Raw genomic sequence first — 16,939 nt, forward strand, 5'->3', positions numbered from 1 at the left:
CCTTCCTCCGCTGGCCCTTGTGCTACTGAATAGCCATCATTCACATTGGGGGCCAGGCTACGCAGTGTACTCCTTCCGACCCCCAGTCCTTCCTCCACTAGCCCTTGTGCTACTGAATATCCATCATTCACATTGGGGGCCAGGCTACGCAGTGTGCCCCTTCCAACCCCCAGTCCTTCCTCCACTAGCCCTTGTGCTACTGAATAGCCATCATTCACATTGGGGGCCAGGCTACGCAGTGTGCCCCTTCCAACCCCCCGTCCTTCCTCCGCTGGCCCTTGTGCTACTGAATACCCATCATTCACACTGGGGGCCAGGCTACGCAGTGTGCCCCTTCCGACCCCCAGTCCTTCCTCCGCTGGCCCTTGTGCTACTGAATAGCCATCATTCACATTGGGGGCCAGGCTACGCAGTGTGCCCCTTCCGACCCCCAGTCCTTCCTCTGCTAGCCCTTGTGCTACTGAATAGCCATCATTCACATTGGGGACCAGGCTACGCAGTGTGCCCCTTCCGACCCCCAGTCCTTCCTCCGCTGGCCCTTGTGCTACTGAATAGCCATCATTCACACTGGGGGCCAGGCTACGCAGTGTGCCCCTTCCAACCCCCCGTCCTTCCTCCGCTAGCCCTTGTGCTACTGAATAGCCATCATTCACATTGGGGGCCAGGCTACGCAGTGTGCCCCTTCCAACCCCCAGTCCTTCCTCCGCTGGCACTTGTGCTACTGAATACCCATCATTCACACTGGGGGCCAGGCTACGCAGTGTGCCCCTTCCAACCCCCCGTCCTTCCTCCGCTGGCCCTTGTGCTACTGAATACCCATCATTCACACTGGGGGCCAGGCTACGCAGTGTGCCCCTTCCGACCCCCAGTCCTTCCTCCGCTGGCCCTTGTGCTACTGAATAGCCATCATTCACATTGGGGGCCAGGCTACGCAGTGTGCCCCTTCCGACCCCCAGTCCTTCCTCTGCTAGCCCTTGTGCTACTGAATAGCCATCATTCACATTGGGGACCAGGCTACGCAGTGTGCCCCTTCCGACCCCCAGTCCTTCCTCCGCTGGCCCTTGTGCTACTGAATAGCCATCATTCACACTGGGGGCCAGGCTACGCAGTGTGCCCCTTCCAACCCCCCGTCCTTCCTCCGCTGGCCCTTGTGCTACTGAATAGCCATCATTCACATTGGGGGCCAGGCTACGCAGTGTGCCCCTTCCAACCCCCAGTCCTTCCTCCGCTGGCACTTGTGCTACTGAATACCCATCATTCACACTGGGGGCCAGGCTACGCAGTGTGCCCCTTCCAACCCCCCGTCCTTCCTCCGCTGGCCCTTGTGCTACTGAATACCCATCATTCACATTGGGGGCCAGGCTACGCAGTGTGCCCCTTCCGACCCCCAGTCCTTCCTCCGCTGGCCCTTGTGCTACTGAATAGCCATCATTCACATTGGGGGCCAGGCTACGCAGTGTGCCCCTTCCAACCCCCAGTCCTTCCTCCGCTGGCCCTTGTGCTACTGAATACCCATCATTCACATTGGGGGCCAGGCTACGCAGTGTGCCCCTTCCAACCCCCCGTCCTTCCTCCGCTGGCCCTTGTGCTACTGAATAGCCATCATTCACATTGGGGACCAGGCTACGCAGTGTGCCCCTTCCGACCCCCAGTCCTTCCTCCGCTGGCCCTTGTGCTACTGAATATCCATCATTCACATTGGGGGCCAGGCTACGCAGTGTGCCCCTTCCGACCCCCAGTCCTTCCTCCGCTGGCCCTTGTGCTACTGAATACCCATCATTCACACTGGGGGCCAGGCTACGCAGTGTGCCCCTTCCAACCCCCCGTCCTTCCTCCGCTGGCCCTTGTGCTACTGAATAGCCATCATTCACATTGGGGGCCAGGCTACGCAGTGTGCCCCTTCCGACCCCCAGTCCTTCCTCTGCTAGCCCTTGTGCTACTGAATAGCCATCATTCACATTGGGGACCAGGCTACGCAGTGTGCCCCTTCCGACCCCCAGTCCTTCCTCCGCTGGCCCTTGTGCTACTGAATAGCCATCATTCACACTGGGGGCCAGGCTACGCAGTGTGCCCCTTCCAACCCCCCGTCCTTCCTCCGCTAGCCCTTGTGCTACTGAATAGCCATCATTCACATTGGGGGCCAGGCTACGCAGTGTGCCCCTTCCGACCCCCAGTCCTTCCTCCGCTGGCCCTTGTGCTACTGAATAGCCATCATTCACATTGGGGGCCAGGCTACGCAGTGTGCCCCTTCCAACCCCCAGTCCTTCCTCCGCTGGCCCTTGTGCTACTGAATACCCATCATTCACATTGGGGGCCAGGCTACGCAGTGTGCCCCTTCCAACCCCCCGTCCTTCCTCCGCTGGCCCTTGTGCTACTGAATAGCCATCATTCACATTGGGGACCAGGCTACGCAGTGTGCCCCTTCCGACCCCCAGTCCTTCCTCCGCTGGCCCTTGTGCTACTGAATATCCATCATTCACATTGGGGGCCAGGCTACGCAGTGTGCCCCTTCCGACCCCCAGTCCTTCCTCCGCTGGCCCTTGTGCTACTGAATACCCATCATTCACACTGGGGGCCAGGCTACGCAGTGTGCCCCTTCCAACCCCCCGTCCTTCCTCCGCTGGCCCTTGTGCTACTGAATAGCCATCATTCACATTGGGGGCCAGGCTACGCAGTGTGCCCCTTCCGACCCCCAGTCCTTCCTCTGCTAGCCCTTGTGCTACTGAATAGCCATCATTCACATTGGGGACCAGGCTACGCAGTGTGCCCCTTCCGACCCCCAGTCCTTCCTCCGCTGGCCCTTGTGCTACTGAATAGCCATCATTCACACTGGGGGCCAGGCTACGCAGTGTGCCCCTTCCGACCCCCAGTCCTTCCTCCGCTGGCCCTTGTGCTACTGAATAGCCATCATTCACACTGGGGGCCAGGCTACGCAGTGTGCCCCTTCCAACCCCCCGTCCTTCCTCCGCTGGCCCTTGTGCTACTGAATAGCCATCATTCACACTGGGGGCCAGGCTACGCAGTGTGCCCCTTCTGACCCCCAGTCCTTCCTCTGCTAGCCCTTGTGCTACTGAATAGCCATCATTCACATTGGGGACCAGGCTACGCAGTGTGCCCCTTCCAACCCCCAGTCCTTCCTCCGCTGGCCCTTGTGCTACTGAATACCCATCATTCACATTGGGGGCCAGGCTACGCAGTGTGCCCCTTCCAACCCCCAGTCCTTCCTCCGCTGGCCCTTGTGCTACTGAATAGCCATCATTCACATTGGGGGCCAGGCTACGCAGTGTGCCCCTTCCAACCCCCAGTCCTTCCTCCGCTGGCCCTTGTGCTACTGAATACCCATCATTCACACTGGGGGCCAGGCTACGCAGTGTGCCCCTTCCAACCCCCCGTCCTTCCTCCGCTGGCCCTTGTGCTACTGAATAGCCATCATTCACATTGGGGGCCAGGCTACGCAGTGTGCCCCTTCCGACCCCCAGTCCTTCCTCTGCTAGCCCTTGTGCTACTGAATATCCATCATTCACATATTGGGCCAGGCTACGCAGTGTGCCCCTTCCGACCCCCAGTCCTTCCTCCGCTAGCCCTTGTGCCAGCACAGGGTGGGAACAAGTCTGCTGTATTTGATGTGCACAGCATGTACTAGAGGGGAGCTGTGCCACTTAGGAGGTGTGAAATAAGAACAAATCTGGATCTTGGCACAAAATGTGAAACCAGGTTTGACACCAAATGTTGTGCAGATTCATAAACATCCGCATGGATCCACATGTTCAACTGTGGCGTCTCATTCTGGGGGCCTTTGTTTTTGGTTGCTCAACTTAAACATCATCATCATTAAACTGATTTCCAGTAGGTGGCCCACTGTAGTGAGAAAGACAGTTCTTTGTGACTTTGTTTCCCCTCCCTCTCTTTGTCTGTCTAATTGACTGCCATTGTGAGCTCTCCAGGACAGGGCCTGTCTCTCACTATGTGTCTGGGCCTTTAGTTGCTACTGTAACATTGCTGGGCTTTAATCTTCCCCTCAGAGGCTGCTACTGCTCTTTCCAGAGTTCTCATTTTATTTCGTCCTCCTACTAATCGTGGAAACCGTGGAATGTTATTATTATGATTTAGGTCAACTCTTGTGACATTATCACATGTCCCATGATATTTGGAGTTTTCTTAAAGCCCCAGCTCCTGGAGTCAGGTGATTAAGTGAGAATCTCAGCCCTTGCTTTTTTTTTAAAAGTAAGTTTCCAGCCTTCATGGCCTCAGAGAAAAGCTTGAAATGTAATCCCAGTGCAGCCTAAAGGCTCCAAAACTAAAAGGCAAAGAAAAAGAACCTCAAATTCATCATTATTTTTTAAAATCTCATTTTTGTTTTTTGCAGCCTGACTCATGAATTTGGAATGGATTGGAGCTGGCAACATTGATAGTACACTTTGGAACTGAGCATGGTGTGAAAGCCTGGATAGATAGATAGATAGATCTCCATAGTAATCATACAGCACCCTAGGGGCATCCAGGGGAAACAGCAGATCAATTGTCTGTCATTCTAGCCAATGCACACGCGGTGGCTACAGGCGGGCAGCAAGGATAGGCAGTCAGGGTGCAGGCAGGGACACCATTTCAGATTTCAATGGGGAGGAGGCAACTTTCAGCTGAGGTCCAGGTGCAGCACCCCCTATACTTGGGAGTCTCGGGGGACATAAAGCCCCCCAATAGGCATGGTGTGATGGAGGGGCAGCCAGGCCAAATTTGAGTGGTGTTGCAACCCCATGTGCTAGGTTGTAATGCCACTCAAATTTGGGGTGGCTGGACAGGTAACCTGGATCCCCTAATTAGCAAAATTCTGTTTGCATCCATGGCTCATATATTAGTGGGGCTAGGCCTGCTTTCCAGAATATTGGTGGGATCTGGGGACCCTTGGATCCATATGACCTGGTGCATGGGGCTCCCTGCCCAACCTAAATTGCCACCGTGGTATAAGGTGCAGTGGGTAGTGGAGGCAGTATGGACTAACAGTTAGCATTAGAAAGTGGGAGCCAGAACATCTGAGTTTTATTCTCAACTCGGCCACTGAGTTTTTGGGCAAGTCCTCCCCCCTCTCCGTGCCTCAGTTTCCTCAGCTGTAAAATGGGGACAACGGTACCTGCTGTGCTGAGATGAAGGGCGTGCATTCAGGGGGCATCCTCAGGGGGGTAACGCTGGTTTAAAGTCACCCCGCCTCCCCAAATCCGGGCACGCTCTCCCCCCGGGCGCATGGCCGAGGGACCCCCAGGCCATCGCTTTCCATCCCTGCCCCTCCTTCTCCCCGGCCCCCGAGGGAGGCCGCCTCTAGCCCCCCAGCCTCGCCCGGCGCGGCGGCCAGGCGGGGCTCCCGTTAGCGATGCTCCGGATCCTCTGTGCGCAGCCTCCTCCCGCGGCTCGGGTTGTTGTTCTGGCGAGGGCTGGGAGCCGGGGCGCCCCCGGGTTTGCGCTCGCTGCTGCAGCCAGCCAGTCCCCTCCTCCTCCAGTGCCGGCCCCGGAGCTGCGGCGGCCGCAGCTCAGAGCTGAGCCCGAGCCGGAGCCGGAGCCGGAGCCGGAGCCGGAGCGCAGCCACCAGGTGGGTCTGGGGCGGCGGTAAACATGGATCCCCGAGAGGGGGGCGAGCCGCCGCGGGGTGCCGGGAGAGCCAGCAGCCATGGCGGCGAGCTGGGTTTGCAGCAGGGCGTTGGGGAGGGGGCGACGGGAGCTGGGCTGGCAGATGTGCCCAGGCTGCAGGGAAAACGTCCCATCGGGGCCTCGTGGGGGCTGTTTGGGGGGCAGGTTTAAGGGACCTTCTTGACCCCCCGATAGCTGTGCCCAGAGCCTTGCTATAAAGGAGGAGAAAATGGAAACACCCCCCCCCCGGTAAAGGGCACCTCAGCCCTGGCACCAGTGCCGCTCGGCCGGGCAGGGCTGGGCGAGACGCTGCCATGCGCTGCCCAGCTCGCTTGGTGGCTCTGCTGTAAGCCCCCTGCTCCTTCTGTTGCTTGGGGTGGGACAATGAGTGTTGGGGACCGGCCGCTTCGATCCTTGGGGTGGGGTATGTGCGTCTGGGGATCCCTTCATCTGTCCAAACACCCCAGGGACCCGAATTGGTTGCTGCTTCCCCTCACACACGTATGGGGTGGGGAGGGACATACAGTGGCAAGTGCCTGTCGTGCCCCAAATCACTGCTACTGGCATGCTCGGAGGGGGGGGGGGGGAGGAAGGAGGGCTGCAGGCTTTGCCGGTGACCTCGTTTGTGGCGAGGAGACGAGCAGGGAATGCAGACCCAAACCAAGCCCGGGCCGGGAGGATGGATGGGGGAGATGTAGGAGCTGGGGCGAGTGGCTGAATCCCTGCTGGGGAGCTGCGCCTGCAGCGAAGACGGTAAATGAGAGCTGGGCCGAGGCAGGTTTGACCCGAGGAGATGTGCCAGGCGCTTGCTGTCTGAGGGGCTGTGATGTTTGTTTGCATGGCGGGAGGAGGGGAGGATCCGTGCCGTGGCTTGGCATATTAGCCCCAGGGACTGCAGAGCCTGCCAGCAGGCGAGGAAGGGGTGAGGGGCCTGCAGTGCTCTTTAAGCCTATAATAGCATCCCTCTTCTTTATCACACCAATCCCTGCACCCCCACCTCCACCTTAAAGGGACACAAGGCATCAGGGACAATCCTGCATCGGAGGGACAGGCTGGACGGGAGGATGGGATTTCTCCACTGAGGAGTGAAATAGACATAGATGGGGCTCTGGTCCTCACAAAGCCAGCGGAGAGGGATCAGAGCTCTCTTGGGGGCCAGCCTGGCAGATATGCTAGCTGGATGGATGAGGGGGATGAGGAAGGAGACAGCCCAGGGAGAATGAGCATGGGGTCAGTCCCTGGGCTGGGAGGTGGATATACAGAGGGGGGCGGGGGATGGGAGTCTGCTCTCCCAGACAGAGAGCCCCATCACTGATTGATGCTCTCCCCTTTCAGGCTGCATTCCCCACCCATCCTCCGGCAGCAGACGGGCCAATTTCTCCCCTTGCTACAGAGATGAGACCTGGCCAGGTGCTGTGGAGCCGTCCATGACAGAGACTGAGCAGCAGGAAGCAAGAAGGAGGGGAGAGGGTTTCCCCTTCTGCAGCAGCAGCTCCTTGTGAGCCCCGGGACGAAGCCCCACCCTACCTCCTCCTCCCTGCTAGGCTCCCCTCACCCCCACTAAAGACACCAGAGCCATCCCCACCAGGCACAGAATGTGTGATTCCGGCTGGGGGGGGGATGGCCTCCCCAGGGACAGATTTCAGAGGAGTCACCTACAGCGAGCCCCAGCTGTGAGCCATGGGGAGGGAGCTGTGATCCAGTCGGAGAGGAAGGGCCTGGCGGGGCAGGGTGCCTGAGGCCTTTTGGCAGTCTGTTGGAATTGGGGGTGGGGAAGCAGCTGGAGACTGATCACTCCGGCATGGATTGTGTGGCCCTGCACAGCCTCCCCGAGGGACTGGAGACAGGAGATTCCCGAGACGAGACGCTGGGCTTGGGCTGGCTGTTCTGGGCTCTGCGGAGGCCTCATTACTCATGCTGCTGAGGTCGAGAGCTTTCAGCTGGGCTATGGAGGCACGCGCCTGAGAGCACCAGGGGCTGAGTGTAACCAGAGTCAAGCAGGGAAGAGGGGAGCGCAGGACCCTACATTTTCCCCGGGGTCTCCTATTTGGATGTGAACAGAGGGGCAGCAGGGGCTGGATCATTTTCCTTCTGCTCCCACCAGCTGCACCAGGACTTTGGAGCACCAGGGATTGGGCGTGGCCAAGATGCTCGCTCCAGCCTGGCTCCATGTGTAGTTAAGAGACTAGACAGCCTCTGGGCAACTGGGATCATTCCTTCGGGGCCAGCACGTTGCAGGGACACTGCTCGTTCCTCATCCATGCTGCTTTTGGAAGGACTCTGAAGCCAGAGGTCGAGCCAGTCAGGCCCAGAGAGCCACCCGCAGAGGGCAAGGGGCCTGGGAGGATGCCCTCCTGCTGACTTCCCTGTCTCCAGCCCCTCTGCTGCCTGCTGACCTGGCGCCATGTTGCGGCCGAGCTCAGGGGTGTTGATCTCGGTGAACGGGCTGGGCTTCCCACCGCAGAATCTGGCCCGCGTGGTGGTGTGGGAGTGGCTGAACGAGCACGGGCGCTGGCGGCCCTACACAGCAGCCGTCTGCCACCACATTGAGAATGTGCTGAAGGAGGATGCCCGGGGCAGCGTGGTGCTGGGGCAGGTGGATCCCCAGCTGGCTCCGTATATCATTGACCTGCAGTCCATGCACCAGTTCCGCCAGGACACAGGTAGGGAGGGGCTCTGTGTGTCTGTGGGGCGTGGCCGGGGCGCGGGCTGGCCAGGGGTGTACTAAGATCTTGGGGTGACGTGGGGAGCTGCCAGTGGGGTTGGGCTTCAGGGCTCACCGAGACCCTCAATCTCTGCTTGGGTTGGGTGTAGGAGTTGCACGCCTCTGCCTGGTAAAGACGGGCATGGGGCTGATCTGATCCCTCATGGCACTGCCGTCATCCAGCCAGGAGAGCAGAGTGCAGCTGGTGCTAGCCTCAGCCGTGGCTCTGGAGACAGTGAAGCGGCCCAAAAGGAATACACACACTTGTGCATGTCGAGAGAGATGGGGATTAACCACAACTAATGTTTATCGAGGCCAGGTGGAGGAGAGCACATCTTTTACTGGACCCATGTCACAGAGCTCTTCCTCAAGGCTGGGAAAGGAACTCACAGCCAAATACAGGGGAGGGGACGGATTGTTTAGATATTACCTCACCCACCGTGTCTCTCTAGTATCTTGGGACCAAAACAACTACAACAACACTGCCAACAATATCTGTGTGTCCGTCCATTGCATCCAGCCAGCCCTCCAATTGGTGTCCATATCTGTCTGCCTGTCTCTACCTAGGGTGACCAGACAGCAAGTGTGAAAAAGTGTGAAAAAAACGGGGGTGGGGGGTAATAGGAGCCTATATAAGAGAAAGACCCAAAAATCAGGACTGTCCCTATAAAATCGGGACATCTGGTCCCCCTATCTCTGCCTGCCACGTGCCCCTCTCTGTCTGTCTGCCTGTCTCTGCCTGCCACGTGCCCCTCTCTGTCTGTCTGCCTGGCTCGGTTCTGCTTCTCATCGTCATCAATTCTCATTGCCACCCTAGAAAAGTCTCACGTGAGCTCATTTCCTCTCCCCTTCCCCCAGGGCTGCTGGGAGATGTCCCCCCTTCTCGATCCCCGACCATCCCCCACATTCTGGGAACGCAAATACTGCATCCCATGAGACACCCTGGCTGCCATGTGGGGACTGAGGTTTGGTGGGGGGTGTCACTCCCGGACTCCCATCACTTTGGCATAGGGGAGGTTGGCCCCAATGACCTCGGGGAGTGGTGGGAGGTGGCTGCCCTGAGCTCTGGTGTCTCCTGCTGGCCTAACTGTGGCATGGTGCTTGCGGTGTTTTCGGAGAGGGGGAGTGCTGTGGTGGGAGGCCAGCCCGCAGGGGGTGAGAAAGGGCATTAGAAGGAAGGGTGCACAGAGGGGCTCAGATATCTGGAAGGGAGGCAGCAAAATGCAGATCCTGCTGTGGGCCAAAACCCCAAATGAAGGAGATCCCCAGAATTGGCTCAGGGAGCTTAAAATGAGGTGGAATCAGTTCCTTCCACATGGATGACACTGCCCCCAACCAGAGGCTGGTGAGCTGGCTGGGAGAGGGGAGCAAAAACCCAAGGCACTATTTCTGGTTCTGACACCAGCCTGCTGTGTGGCCTGGGGCAAGTCCCTGCCTCAGTTTCCCCCAGCCCTATAGAATGGGGATGACGACACCCACCCACTGGAAAGGGCAATGCTATGTAATATGCTTCTGCCGCTGGCTCTTCATGGGGATAACCTGGAGGGGAATGTGGGTCTGTAAGGAGGGACTGTCCTGAGAATGGGAAGCCACGGAGAGGCGGGGGAGCAGGGTGGGGATGGGAGCACTGCACAGCTGGGTATCTGCTGCCTGCACGTAGCCTGTGTGGAGTCCCTTCCTGGGACACTGGGGCTCTCTTTTAGGCTAGGCTGGGATTGGCGGGAAAAGGGCTGTCTGCAGGACAGCTTGCGGTGGTGTCTGGCATGGGGCGCAGTACAGGAAGGAGGGGTGAAATACAGAGATGTGCCCATCAGCTGGATTGCTGTCTCCAGACTCCCCCAAAAGGTGCCAATGACACCTGCAGGCCCCTGGCTCCAGGGGGCCCTGTTTCAGCAGGGGCAGGGAGGGTCCCCTGCTCGCTGTACTCTCTGTGCCATGGCTGAGGTTACAGAGGGTGGGGACGCTAGCTCTGTGCACTGGGCTTGTGCTCTTTGTGTGACGTGTGGTTTGCTGGTCCATTGCAGCTCTGACCGGGAGGGGACTGGGCGTTAGAGATGTCACTAGCGGCTGTATTGATGTGATCACCCCTCTCCTCCACCCTCCTCTCACTGCTGCTCCCTTGCTGCATGGGCAGCTTCCTATTGCCAGCCTGTGATGGGGCATCCTCCCCCCGCTGGCCACATGGGCCCATTCAGCCCGTTAGGCTGCGAAAAGGGCAGAAGTAAGCTGGAGGAAGCTCATTAGAAGGCGGCTCCCCTGTGAGGGAACAGGCCTGGCTCCTCCAAAGCCAGGAGGCTGGGAAGAGTGCAGCAGGGGGGAAGCCTGCAGCCCCTCTCCCGGAGGTAGAAGCAGCAGCCCAGTAGGAGGGAGTGGGGTGAGAGCAGTACAGGGTGGAGATGCACACCTCAACTGTTCATGCCAGCCCTGGACTGGCACCCAGCACAGACAGCAGGCCTGGGTTCCCATACCAGCCATTGCCGCCTGGCACTGCTTGGGGGCAGTGACTAGGAAGACTGCCTGAGTCACTGGTGGAGTGGCAGGGTCAGGGCAGCGGGCGGAGGGCTGCCTGGTGCTGTGTGGACAGAAGAGACTTTGAAAGACACCCGGGAAGGGGATCCCCCCTAGTGACCTGCCTGGAAGGCTGACTCCCCAAGGGGTTGCAGCAGCTCCTGGTGCAAGGGAGGGGCTGCAGACGAAGAGGGAGAGATGCGGAGATGGAGTGAAACCACAGGAAGGGGCGTTGACTGTACCGAGCTAATCCCCAGAACGGCTAGGAGGAGGTACCACCTGCGGTGAGCAGAGCCCCCCATCACACAGCCCTACCTGTTATGGTCAGTGCAGAGGGTGCATTCTGCCTAGGTGCCCAGTCTGCTGGTGCCTTCCACCTGCATCTATCTATCACTGTAGATGTTTTCCACTGGGCTGGCCCTGGCACGCTGGACAGCATGGCTGGTGCCCACAGCACAATGGGTACTTTGGGCACAGATGGATCCAGAATGTCTGGTGACCTTGTTGTTGGCGGGTGCTCCCAGGCTCCATGCATTGTACCTGGCTTTAGCTGGAACATTAGGGAGCAGGGCAGATGGGTTCAAAGCTTGGTGCAGCTGTAACTTTCAGCAGCAAAGCAGGTGCATTTCAGCTGGATGTACCCAGAACATGGTGGCATGGCAGGCAACATTCGTCTGATTACAATACACCACATGGCTCTTAGGGGGCATGTTAGATTGTCCCGTGTCTGTGCCCTGACTTTCAACAGCCTCTCTTGCATATCTTCTAACATTGGTAACATTAAAAAGAACAGGAGTACTTGTGGCACCTTAGAGACTAACAAATGTATTTGTTTTATTAACAAATGTATTAGTCTCTAAGGTGCCACAAGTACTCCTGTTCTTTTTGCGGATACAGACTAACACAGCTGCTAGTCTGAAATTGGTCGTGTGGGCTCCCCACAATTAGCCTCACACTGCTTGTGCAGGGCAGACTTGTGATGTGCCGTTAGTCTATAGATTTGTGCACACCAGCTTTTGTACAGCACCTAGCACACAGGATCCTGGTCTGTGACTGGGGCTCCCAGGCACTGCTGCAATAAGTAAATGTACAAAGCTGTTGTTGTTAATTACATCCTGTGGCAAATAGCCAATGCTATTGTGGTGGGTCCCATATTTTTCCTTGGGGTCAGGGCGCTGTCTCTGTCCCGGACCCTATTCTTGGGCTCTGCTAGTGCCCTGGAGGGGGAGAGAAAGGGAGCAGGGAAGGGACCTAGGTCCGCCCCCTACTCCGGTCCCAGCCCCTTCAGCTTCACAGGCTTCTTACCCTCTCTCCCCTTGGGCTGGGTTTTGCTCAGTCCTCTGGGCTGGGGGAGTCCCACTGCCCTGCTCGGGCAGGGTTTCCCTTTCCCGGTCCTCTGATTGTCTGGTCAACCCCAGTCAGCGCCAAACCCCAGTCAGCTCTCCTTCCCTCCTCCTGTGTGACCAACGCAGGGGTTTTATTAGGTCTCGGGGGAAGGGGGGGCTTAATTGGCTCCAAGTGCTCTAATTAACCTGTAGTAACCTCTCCTTAGTCCACAGGGAATAAGGCTCTGGTGATCCTGGGGCTTATATACCTCCCATCGATTACTCTCCTGCTGCCCTCTGGCCCTGCTGTACCACAATATATTTATTGCAGCGCCCGTCCAGATACTGGCCTCTGCCCAAGGATCAAAACCACAACAAGAACAAATACCCTTAACAGAAATTAACATCCATTCATGTACTCTGAGATTGACCCACAGTAAAGCACAGCCTCTGTAGGAATATACCCTAACTGATACACAAGAACTCCAGCTTACAACTAATACCTGGAGCTACATTTTACACAACATCTAACTGACCTGGAGAACTCATTGCCACAAGATGCTGTGGAGCTCAGTAGGGTTCAGAAAAGGATTGGATATTTCTGTGGCTAATGAGGACATCTCCAGTTACATGAGAAGTGGTAAAACTTTTGTTGTTAGAAAGGACACAAACTCTCATGCTTCAGGGCATGAGTCAATCACAAACAGATGGGGTCAGGCAGAAACTTCCCCTCTGAGAAGGGTTATTCCATAATTGTCCAGTAGGGGGTTCCTTGTACCTTTCCTCTGAAGCAGCTGGTGCTTGTCAGGCTGAGACAGGGTGCTGGCCTAGGTGGACCCCTGGACTGATCCAGTCTGGCAATTCCTGTGTTATATGCCCATATGCAGAGAATCACCTCCCCAGAGTCAATCACCCCCAAATCCTTCACCCCTGCTCCTCCCAGACAGCACAGCTCTGTATTAGCCCAATTTGATACCCAACAATGTGCTTTGGACTGACCCATTTATGTATAGACATATCTGACATCTACAGACACGGTGCCCTACGCCTTAGACAGATACACATGTATCAACACCAAAGATAGATAGATCATAGGTACTGCCTGAATGGTTTGGCTTTATAAAGTATTATTTGCAGGCGCCCGTCCAATGGTCCGAGCTCTCTCACAACACATCAAGCAATCATAGAATCATAGAAGATCAGGGTTGGAAGGGATCTCAGGAGGTCATCTAGTCCAACCCCCTGCTCAAAGCAGGACCAACACCAACTATGGTAATGATAGAACAATACTCAGTACTGCCTGTAGACATAGTTTCAAACAGATGCCGAAAACTTCCTGGCATCAGCAAGGCACAGAGCTGATGGAAGATTTCCCGGCGGATCAGTTGACAGAACTGAAATTTTCTGTGGGAACTCCCCAGGCTGTCCAAACTGCCCGGCTCCTAGGGATCACAGGCTCCACGAGCTAGCCAACTCCCTGCACTGCCTGCCTGGCCGGTGGGCAGGCTACCTGCCTTCTCAGTTCCCCTGGGAGGAGGGTGGTTGGCTCCCTGGCAGGCCGGCTCTCTGGAAACCAGCTTTGCAGCCTGGAATTTTTCAGACATGTCCGTTCTGAGGGAAATTGGGCATTTTTTACTTTCTTCCAATTCGGAACAAGACCAATTGGAAAAGCACCATGGGGATGGAAATTCGATGTGTGAAAGATCCAGAGTGAAGAAGGGAGGTCTTGTGGCTAGCTCTGGATCTGGATTTGGTTCCTGGCTTTGCCACAGATCCCTTGGGCAAGTCACTTAATCTCTGTGCCCATCAGCTCTCCATCCGGGAAATGAAGGTAGAGAGCCTTTCTTTGGTCGAGTTCGATTCGAAACGCTGCAGGACAGGCCTGTCTCTTAGGGTGTGTCTGTGCAGTGCTTAGCACAATGGGGCCTCAGTCTTGGTACTACTGTAGCAATAATAAATAAATCACAGGACCCTCAGTTACTCCCCTAGTCCCCTCTCTTCCCCAGCTGCCTGGACTTTGTGGCACTCTGGAAAGCTGTACATAACCATGTGATGGGCATGCACAGGGCTCAGCATGGCTTTAGCCTCACATGGTGCATCAGCATGTGGGTTTGGTTTGAACAGCAGCACCAATAGCTGTGTGTGTCAAACAACAATGGCAGACAGGAAATAACCTGCAGAGCAACTAGAACAGGAGTACTTGTGGCACCTTAGAGACTAACAAATAACCTGCAGAGCAACTGTTACCTATTGAGCCCCAGCTCAAGGGGGGAGGGCGGGACCCTGGGCCTGGAGAACAAAGGGGCGCTGGTGACGGGAAGAGCTAAGTCCCCTCCACTACTGGGGCTGCCTCTGTCCATGTCTTTCACTTGGCAAAGTGGTGCATCTTGTTGCAAGGCAGAGGCCATCAGCTATGGTAGGAGTGCCGCTGCAATGGCACTAATGGCCAGTGGAAATGCAGCTGCTGCTTTCAGGTCCAAGGGCTGCAAGTTCAAGCCCCAGCAGGACGGAGCACTTTGCTGAATGCTCCTTCTTTCTCCAGCACCGAGAGGTTCTAAGCACATATGGCTCCCTTCTGAATCACTGTATCCTAGAGGTGGAGGCAGGGCCAGGGCAAGCTCCGACTGTCTGAATCTGCTATGGTTCTTGAGAGCTGAGCTTTGGTGTGTTGTGGTTGTTACTGGGGTGTCCCAGTCAGGTTTTAGGAAGTCCCAGAGACCTGCAAATAGGGTTGCGGGTTGCTTGGATCAAGCCCAGAGACTCCCTAGTGAGGCATGGAACTCCCCGCTTTCCCGGTCACATCCGCACTGCAGCGGCATTCACCCAGCACCAAGCAAACTCCCACCGTCCAGCCGCACCAAGCTCCTGGCAGAGCCTGGCTGTTCCAAACTCCCACTCAGGAATGTGCCGGGGGCGATGGCCCTGTTCTGCCGACACCCTTGCTGTGCTAGGCCTTGCGAAGCACAGATGCCAACTGCTCTAAAGGCTGCTTCATTCTCCTACTGGCTCCATGTGTCGGGTTTCCTCAGTGCCGGTTCCAGTAGGGGAAGCATGTTCAGAAGTGGTGGGGGAAGCCGTGCATTCCTGGGAACTAGAGGAGCTGGGCTGTGCTCAGAAGGGGCTCAGAGCTTGGGGCTGTCAAGGTGGGGGCCGCTCTGTCTGCGTGTGAAGAGGCAACGGTGTCTGAGCCCTGAGAGGACGAGTCGGACCCAGCCAGCGTGGGATCGTGATGGGGGTTGTTGGGTTTGGTGGAATCTTGCACCAATAGTTTTACTGCCCGTTTCACACCCGTTTTCAGTGGGAGCTGGGCCAGATGCCACCTCCAGCCAGTGGGCATCCCTTAGCAATGCAGCCCCCCAGAGCGGGCCCATTGCAGCGCTGGCTGTGTAGCGGGCAAGCCCTGGAATCCCCCATAACTCTGCCGTCCCTTACTGGCATCTCATGCCCCCACATTACCCATGGGGCGATGTGCCTGTTGTGCTGAAGGGCCCCTTCCCCAGGTCTGCATTGCAGCTCACTGCCCCAGGGTGGGGAAGGGGAGACGGAAGGAAGCTCCCCTAGAGGGCTCACAACTATTTGAAGGGATTCTACCCAACTCCTATGCACTAGAGGGGGGCAGAGGAAGATGAGGGGACGGGGGAGACAAGAACAGAAGGCAGAGAGGAAGAGATGGACAGGAAGGGAGCTGTGGCTTTAAAGATCAAAGGCTTCTTTTGGTTCCCAGGAGATGCAAGCCTTGTCTGAAAATGCCCCCTTCTTCCCCACTGACTGCGAGCCATTCTCAGCCTCCCGCCCCATGCAGTGTGGTTTACGCGCGGCTGCCTCTCTGCTCAGCACACGCTGCACCTGCTTTCCCACACCCGCCTGTTTGCAGGAAAGGGGGAAAAAATACATCTGCGACGGCCTGGCCTGGTTTCAGAGCAGACACGAGGTGCGGGGGACCCAGCGCCAGCCCTGATGGCCTGGCCTGACCCGGAGAGGTGATGTAGGGAGCGGACTGGTGGGTAGTTCGCCTGCTTCCTGCCCCCGATGCACGCTCCGTGGGGATCTCTGTCTAACACACACACAGGTGCTGACAGAGTACCATGGGATTCCCACACGTGTGCACGTGAACTAACTCTCTCTCTCACACACACACAGATTACCATGAGGATCTTGCTTACACACATACAAAATACCCTGGGGATCTCTCTCACTCTCTCTCTCTCTCACACACACAGTCAGGATGCATGGGATCTCACACACACACACACACACACACACACACACACTCTCTCTCTCTCTCTCTCAGGGTATCAGAGATGTCAGCCAAGCACACACACCATATTTACAGACTCTGCAGGTAAATTACACTAGGAGCCCCCTTATCTTGCACCTGTGGAACCCAACCCGGGGCTCCCCAGCGGCAGGAAGTCTGCCTGGGGGGAAACAGGGTTGCCAACCTGCAAGGCACAAGCTGGCCCCATTGGGCCCAGAATCAGCGGGTGCTGCTGACAAAGTGGGCAGTCTGGTGCCGGGCATTGGTGGGTCGGCACATGTCCCAGCAAGCCTCCCTGGCTGGATTATCCAGATCCCCTTCCCTGGTGGGGCGCGTATACCACCAGCTGTGCTAGCCCAGGGTGTCTCCACCGCGACAACGCTGCTGTCCCGCGGGGGCACCATTTCACCTCTCCCAGCTCCAGAGGGGCCAGCTAGCCCAGCCCATTTATCTGTGAGTGCTTCTCAGTCTGTCCTGGGTCTCCGGAGCTCCAGCGCCCCCCAGGCACATCCCTTCCCCGACAGA

General features: G+C 57.2%; 1 protein-coding gene across 1 annotated transcript in view; it reads left to right on the forward strand.

The window, feature by feature from the left end:
• Positions 1-8,023: 8,023 nt before the first annotated feature.
• Positions 8,024-16,939, forward strand: part of DTX1 (deltex E3 ubiquitin ligase 1) — a 102,131-nt gene continuing 93,215 nt past the window's right edge. The window contains exon 1 of the mRNA XM_065417802.1: positions 8,024-8,282. Coding sequence (XP_065273874.1) covers positions 8,024-8,282 — 259 coding nt within the window. The remainder of the gene's footprint in view (positions 8,283-16,939) is intronic.

The sequence above is a fragment of the Emys orbicularis genome, chromosome 16, assembly GCF_028017835.1.
Source record: "Emys orbicularis isolate rEmyOrb1 chromosome 16, rEmyOrb1.hap1, whole genome shotgun sequence".
Classification (NCBI taxonomy): Eukaryota; Metazoa; Chordata; order Testudines; family Emydidae; genus Emys; species Emys orbicularis.